An 8,029-nucleotide genomic window follows, 5' to 3' on the forward strand; every position below is an offset into this window, starting at 1 on the left:
AGCCACTTGATCCATCACATGTTGCCCTCCAGACAACACAGTAACAGAAATTTGGAGTCTAGGGTGAGAGCGGGTTTGAACCCCAGGCACTCTCAGATGGATGCAGGTGTCTGCTGAGAGCTTAATCACTAGACCAGGCACCCAGATCCCCGTATATGATACCTGGCTTGCGATTAAAGCCAATAGAACCCTCCTGACTTCTGGCATATGATTCATTCTACCTTGTTATTGGTTCAGGCTGTTCTTGTGAAATTTGTTAAAGAGTGCTTGAATAAATAGCTTAAGTCTGGACGCTTTTAAATAATCAACTTCAGTTTGAAGGTAAAATTAAGTTCTTTTTACCTTTTACTGACAATCAGTAGCAAATAATTCTATACTGTTTATACATACCTCATTAAAAGAGGCAAGACAAATGAAATCACTAGTATGTATATTCACATTGTGAAAATATTCAAATAATGAGGGAAAATGTAAAGAATATAGTTCCCAAATCCCAGCCTGTTAACACTTTTGTATCTTTTTTAGATATCTTTCTATGCGAATGTATACATCTGCTGTCATTCACGGATGACATATAATCCGTGGTGGATTGCATATATGACTGTAGGCCCGTAGGATTACAGTAGAACTGATAAATTCTTGTTGCCTCGTAGTTTTATTTCACCTTTGTTTGTACTTACGTGTTTACATACACAAATACTTAACGTTGGGTTTCAGTTGCTATGCAGGTTTGTAGCCTAGGAACAATAGGCTGTATCTGATAGCCAGGATGTGTAGTAAGCTTTCTCATCTAAGGTTGTGTAAATACATTCTGTGGTGATTACATGATGAAGTCACCTAATGTCATGTATTTCAGAATATATCCCCAAAGTTGAATCATATAATACTAAATTAAAAACAATGTGATATGGGTGAGGTTTTTTTTTCCTTGTTTTTTAAACAAACTTAATATACTGCACATTTATTTACATTTTTATAAATGCAAATTATAATAAATATTCTATTATGAATATTTTCAGGGTGTTGATTTGACTAATATCTTGTTATTTAATGCTAAATTGTTTACAGTATTTTACTAAGTTCCCTACTTACATATTTGTTATTTATTTTTCTATGATAAATTTGTACATCTGGATTCCTTGGGACAGACAAATACATACATTTGAAGTAATCCTAACCAAATCACATTTGAATTATGACTCATGCATTACAGTAATTGAGCTTTATGTTTTAAAGGTTTTTCTGGATATTTTGTTAAAGAAATTGGGGTTTATTGTGTTCATATGTATCAATCAGTGGTTTTTGTTTAGATCTAAAATTTTGGTAAATAATTAAAATATATTTGCATTTAAAGCCAATTAGCCTGATATTCTCTTCTACCTATTCTTAGAATTTCTGTGTAATTGTCATTGTTTAAGAACTAGATATCATCTAAAGATAAATTTTAAAGTTTATCTGCTGCCAGCAGAATATTTCTATTGTGTTTTGATATCTATTACGAATAGTTATACTTCTGTAAAGAATCTTAGCTTTATATTTTGTGAAATACTGTGAAAAACCAAATTTTTTTCACATTGAGTTTTTTTCTTTAAAATTAAGTTTTTAAATGTATATTGAAATAAATTTGGGGGAAGATATGGGAAGGCATTTTTGCGGACTTTGTGAACAGAAAAAAAAATTCTTTCTGAAGACGTTTCTGTTCAGGTCTAAAAGTCCTATATTAATATACTTTTCTCCCATAGGTATTTGATTCCAAATGCAGGAGATGCCACAAAAGCCATAAAACAACAGATCATGAAAGTTTTGGATGCTTTGGAAAGTTAATATAAATGAGAATTACTTCAGAAATTAAGGCAACCAAGAAAAACACGAATATATGTATTTCCTGACTGAATACTAAATGAAGACCTTTCTTTTGCTCATGGGGTGCTTGAGTAGCAGGTCTAAGAAAATGTAAATTATTATAATCAATCTCTGGACAGTTAAACTTTTTAAAAATTTCTTTTGAATTTTTGGTTTTATAAAATGATTTATTGTAAAGGTCAGTTATTAAGTGACTTTGCAGTAACTGGCCCTGTGCCGTGATGGTGTGGGGCTGCACCATGCAGTTCTGTTTTGAAGAGCTGTTTTAAGGAAACAAGCATCTCTTTCAGGTTTAAAAGCAGCCGCACACATATTCGCAGTGTCTTCACCAAAAATTACAGACAAAATTAGCTGAAGAGACTTCTTTACTTGCGTCATTTAGTTTTACTCACTGATCAACATCTGAAACCAAAAATATAAATAATTAGCTTAACTGTTTCTGTTCTGTTCTTATTAAATAGAGTGAAATATATTTAATTAAATGGCTAAATACTCCAGCCAGCTCGGAGTATAGTCCAACGAGTAAAATGTTGAAACTTGGATTCCAGTCACCTTTGCTGTATTATCTAATAATTTGGACATCAAGTGCTTCTAAAAGTACTAAACTGCATCCTGCAGGTTTCTAAGGTAGGCATATTAAGATGAAAATGAACATTTTGAGCACAGAAACGTATCTTACAAGTCTAGTATCTGATTCAGGGTATTTCAAGACAGGAATGGAGCACACGTTGATTTATCCTCATTGAGATTATGTCTGTCAGCATATTAATATCTACTTAATAAAAGCCAAATAATCAGCTATATAAATTGCAATTGTTTTTTATCATCAATTTCCAAATTTCCTTCTCTCTAGTTGATTTTATCTTCTCATTTAAGTTCAGTAGCTTCAAACTATTTTTGGTCTACTAATGTGACGAACTGAAAAACGTTGTAGTTTATTTTGCAGCTTTGTCAATAATGTGTTGCAGTCCACATTAGACACATTCGGTGAGTGAAATCCAGGAACACATGTGGCTTTCTGGAATGATTGCTTTATAAAATCTGTTTGGAAAATAGTAAGCATCATCTGCTGTGTCCCCAACATGCAGTGGATTTTCCCTAAGAGATTGAAAGGTAAAATTGTCAAGCATACTCTGTTAACAGCCAGTTGTTTTAATTTATTTAATGGAATCAAGTGAATAAGATGCAGCATAATTCAAAGCATTTTGTTTTGATGTCTAAATGAATAACAAATTTGAGTGGTTGAAGACATTTGCATGAAATTGCACCTGGTGCAGTATTTGATATTTATAACTCTCCCCTGCCCGAATGGTTACATTGCATTTTTCTCCCTTCCTTGCCATTCCCTTTAGAAATATCCTAAAGTCTCTCCCTTTTTCTTTTCTTTTCTTTTTTTCCCCCCTATTTCAGCCACGGGACTTTTTTCATATTACTGTAAAGATGTTTGTGTTACTGTTTATAAATTACAATTGTAAATAAACAAGTACAGTTTGCTCAAAACTTTGTTCCTAAAAGTGTCTCTCTGTTCTTTATGTACCCTCCCCCCCACCCCCCCCCCCCCCCGGCTTGTAAACCTTTACCACAAAATTGGAAAGTTAAAGACTATTTCAGTAGAATTTTAAGTGTTCAGTTTGCTGGTTTGTAAAGTTAGCTTCCCATTTTTGTTTATCTAAAAAAAGGAGAGAAAGAAAAGAGGTAACTTTAAAAATAATGATAAATAGTTCTACTTGTAGTGAGTTGGTTACTACCATGAACCATATAACTTTTGTAAATTCATTCCCAGATCATCTTAATACCACCACACTCATGATTGGTCAGGACTTTTCAATGAAAATACATCGAATAACCTAGGCAGTTATGTAGTTTGTCCTCGTTTTCATGGCTCACTGACTACAGAATTGGGATTCACTCAGAGATGTCCATATCTAGGAACATGCCAAGATTACAGAATTCCTAACATTATGGTGAGATTGCCATTGATTTCTTTATTTTAAACATGAGAATATTGAGCCTCAGAGAAACTCAATCCATGAAAAGGGTAGGTACCTCCTCTTTCACCACTCACTGGGAATTATTCCTTTTTAAGGTATACAATTCTGTATACCAAATTTACAAAATTTAGCTACCATTTACAGTGTGTTTTTCTAATAGTAATGATAAATTTATACTGCTAAATAGCCATTTTTTCAGTGGTGGTTTCTACGCATAACTTGTAACTCCTTAGCATGATATTCTAACATATTAAGCTAACTATCTATTAATTAGCAGCTCCATTTGAAATTAACAGTTTGGGGCCGGCACTGTAATGCAATGGCTTTAACTGCTGCCTGGGATGCCCCCATCTGTAGTTCTTACTATTCAGCACTTTTGATTCAGCTTCCTGCCCATGTATCTGGGAGGCAGCAGGTAATGCCCAAGTGCTTGGGTTCCCACCACCTGTTTGGGAACCCTGGTTGGACTTCCCGCCTCCTGGCATCCAGGACCAAAGCTGGCCATTGCAAACATTTGTGGAGTAAACCACTGAATGAATGGGTGGATCTGCCACTCTGCCTTTCAAACAAGTAAGTCTATCAGAAAAAAAGAAACTACAGCTAACATTAGACTTGCAGTTTAAAAATTAAATGGTTTTATCTAAAGACTGTGAACATTTAATTGTGCCCACAGTCACAACTACACACTAGCCAATGCAATAAGGCAAGGAATATTAAAGACAGATTGCTAAGGAAGAAATAAAATGTCCGTATTTGTGGAAAACTGTCTAAATGAATTTGGTAAGATTGAAAGAAGTTCAATATACAAAAATCATGTCTGTATACTAGCAGTGAACAACTAGAAACCACAAATACTCTTATAAATACCTGTTACAGTGCCTTGATACAACAGGCTAAACCTCTGCCTGGTTGCTAGCATCTAACATGGGCACAGGTTCCAGTCCTAGCTGCTGCACTTCAATCCAGCTCCCTGCTAAAAACTTGGGGGATGTCCCTGGGCCCCTGCACCCACGTGGGAGACCTGGCTTTTGGCCATAGAGACCATTTGAGAAATGAACCAGTAGATGGACAATCTCTTTGTCTCTCCTCCTGTCTCTCTACCTTCCAAGTAAAAAAAGCCCCCTCAAAAAAAAAAAAAATTGACAAGGAACAGAACTTTACCGTAGCAGGTAAAGCCACCACCTGCAAAATCAGCATCCCATCTGGGTACCAATTCATAGCCTGGTTGTTCCATTTCTGATCCAGCTCCCTGTTAAACGTGCCTGTGAATGCAGTGGAGGCTAGCCCAAGTGCGTGGGCCTCTGCACCTATGTGGGAGACCTCAAGAAGTTCCTGGCTTCAGCCCAGCCCTACCTGTTGTGATTATTTGGGGAGCAAAGCAGCTGATAGATGATCTCTGTGTCTCTTCTCACTGTATATTATAATTGAATGCTATAATGGCATTCAAATCTTTAATGCCATTTCTAATGTCCGAGACATGAAATTCATATGCAAGATGCGTGTAGAAGAAATCAAAGACCTAAATGAATGCAAATATGCTAAGAGTTAGGATGCCATTTCTTTTTTTTTTTCCAAATGAATCACAGATGTAACATCATTTCCTTCAGAATTCTAGGAACACTTCTTGCTAATATGAAAATAATTCCAAAAGTACATGGAAAATAAATATTAGGAGAATTTCATGGAGTAGAGTATGCTTGCATAGACAAAGCACATCGAACGGCCAGTCTTGTGGTACAGTTGGCTAAGCCACAGCATGTGATGTCATTTTGTATTGGAGTCCCAGCGGCTCCCATTCCAATCCAGGTTATTTATTTATTTATTTATTATTGGAAAGGCAGATATACAGAGTGTCCGATGGCTCACTCCCAAAGTGACCACAATAGCTGGAGCTGATCCAATACGAAGCTTTTTCCGGGTCTCATGTGGGTGCTGGATCCCAAGGCTTTGGGCCACCTTCGACTGCTTTTCCCAGGCCACAAGCAGGGAGCTAGATAGGAAGTGGAGCTGCCAGGGAAGCAGGTCGCCAGGATTAGAACCGGCAACCATATGGGATCCCAGCGCATCCAAGGTAAGGACTTTAACTGCCATGCTATTGCGTCAGGCCCCCAATCCAGTTTCTTGCTAACATTCCTAGGAAGGCAGCAGGCAATGGCCCAAGTACTTGAACTCCTGCCAACCATGTTGGAGACTGGAGTTTCCGGTTCCTGGCTTCTTCCTGGCCCAAACCTGCCTGCTGCAGCCAGTTGAAGAGTGAACCAGCAGATGGAAGATTTCTTCCTCTGGCCCTCAACCTTTCAAACAAATATTTTTTTAAAAAAAGTTTGAAGATTCACACTACAGTTTTGTAAAAAAAAAAAAAAAAACCTGTAGTGATGGGTATTAGTAAAACGTTAGACATAAACCAATGCACAGAAGACAGTAAGTGCACACACACATAATGCATGGTAAATGTTCAAAGAGTCTTCAACGATGCTGGATCAGACATCCATACACAACCATACAGAAATCGACTCAAGTGGATCAGATAACTGGAGGCGGACCTATAAAACGGATGGGAACAAAAATTCCATTCCCCCCCCCCTTTTGTTAGGTTGCTAGTCCTTAGATACAGGAAAAGCATGAAGTAATTATTAAGATGTTACTTCCTGAAATACAAATCAGTAGAATGGAAAGACAAGCTCCATGCTGGGGGGGAATGAAAAATGCTTGCAAGATACATATCTAACAAAGGATTTGTGTTCAGAACATTCAAACTTCCAATATAACAAAGAAAACGGAATTTGAGGAAGCATTTCCTCCTCCCAAAACACACAAAAAGAATGCTCAGTGAACCAGTGAATGGAAGATCTGTCTCTCCTCCTTGTGTTTTCAATAAAAATATATCTTTAGAAAAAGTAAAAAAGATTTCTTAACACGTGTAACATCAGTGAATCTCTTTTTTTTTTAATATGGAACGCTTCATGAATTTGCATGTCATCTTTGCGCAGGGGCTGTGCTAATCTCTGTATCATTCCAATTTTAGTATATGTGCTACCGAAGCGAGCACACATCAGTGAATCTCAAAGGCAGAATACCATGTCACTCAAAAATACGTACTGAATAATTCCCTTTATAGTCAAAAAAAGGCCTAAAGAAAAGAGATCAGGGGTTAAGGTTGAGGGAAATGTTTGATTATAAAGGAGCAGAACAAAAGTTTATAGGGTGTTGGAACTATTTTGTATCCAAATGTGATTACAGAAATCTACATTGTATTAAAATTCAAAACTGTAGACTAAAAATCAGGTTTGGGGACAGTACCCTGCCATAGCAGGATAATCCTCTGCCTGTGGCCCTGGTATCCCATGGGCACTGGTTCGTGTCCTGGCTGCTCTACTTCTTATCCAACTCCCTGCTGATAGCCTGGAAAAGCAGTGGAAGATGCTTGCGCCCCTGAACTTACAAGGGAGAACCAGAAGAGGCTCCTGGCTCTTGGCTTGAGGCCAGCCTAGCTATGGCCATTTTATGGCTGGGTATTCACTGGGAGAACTCTCTCTGCCTCTCTCTCTAACTCTGCCTTTGAAATAAAATTTTAAAATCTTAAAAAAAAAAAAATCAGTTGTGTTAAATGTGAATGAAAGCACTAAAGAACTCACAGGTAAATCCAGGAGCTTACAATGAAAATCTAACATTTGTGATGGGAGGGGGCATTTTCACATTTTTTATTCTTGCAATTTGTGAAGCAGAGCAATAAAGAAAAACTGAGTTAACTTATGAATGTGAAGTGTCTCTCTGTAACCCCAGTGTTTAAAACAGACTTTGACAAGTAGTCATCTCTTATATTCTGAACAATGAAGGAAAACAGGAACAGTGGGGAGTGCCAACGGACCACTTAGAAATGATTGAGTGCCTTATGCTTTGTCGTTCTCACCTTCCGGGATTCCATTTAGGAGTGTCTATTCTTGTTCTGTCTCCTGATTTTCAGCCTCTTGTCTGTCTTCTCTGATTTACATATCCATCTCCCCACTCCAATATGACAAATGAGCCACTGGAGGAATGCAGACAGATGGCGGGGCAACCTACAAGTGCGAGCAGCTACCTCCCTGGAGAGAGTAAGGCCTGGCTGTACATGGTGCTAGAAGGAAATGAAAGACAGAAATTCATCAAAGAAGTGTCCCATCTCTGAGAAGGGACTT

At 37.4% G+C, this 8,029-nt stretch overlaps 1 protein-coding gene and 1 non-coding gene across 3 annotated transcripts in view; one reads left to right on the top strand and one right to left on the bottom strand.

The window, feature by feature from the left end:
• The window catches only part of LOC121167215 (TBC1 domain family member 23), a 64,344-nt gene extending 61,124 nt beyond the window's left edge, over positions 1-3,220 (top strand). For both annotated transcript variants that reach the window (XM_040996612.1, XM_040996611.1), the window contains one exon: positions 1,743-3,220. In XM_040996612.1, the coding sequence (XP_040852546.1) occupies positions 1,743-1,824 (82 nt within the window). In that variant the 3' untranslated portion in view covers positions 1,825-3,220. The remainder of the gene's footprint in view (positions 1-1,742) is intronic.
• A 3,579-nt stretch (positions 3,221-6,799) lies between these two features.
• LOC121167218 lies at positions 6,800-6,903 on the bottom strand. The gene has a single exon (XR_005885570.1). It is a non-coding gene; the product is annotated as a U6 spliceosomal RNA (small nuclear RNA).
• Between the last annotated feature and the right edge of the window lie 1,126 nt (positions 6,904-8,029).

Source organism: Ochotona curzoniae, unplaced genomic scaffold (assembly GCF_017591425.1).
Source record: "Ochotona curzoniae isolate NIBS_2020 unplaced genomic scaffold, NIBS_Ocur_1.0 patch349, whole genome shotgun sequence".
Taxonomy (NCBI): Eukaryota; Metazoa; Chordata; class Mammalia; order Lagomorpha; family Ochotonidae; genus Ochotona; species Ochotona curzoniae.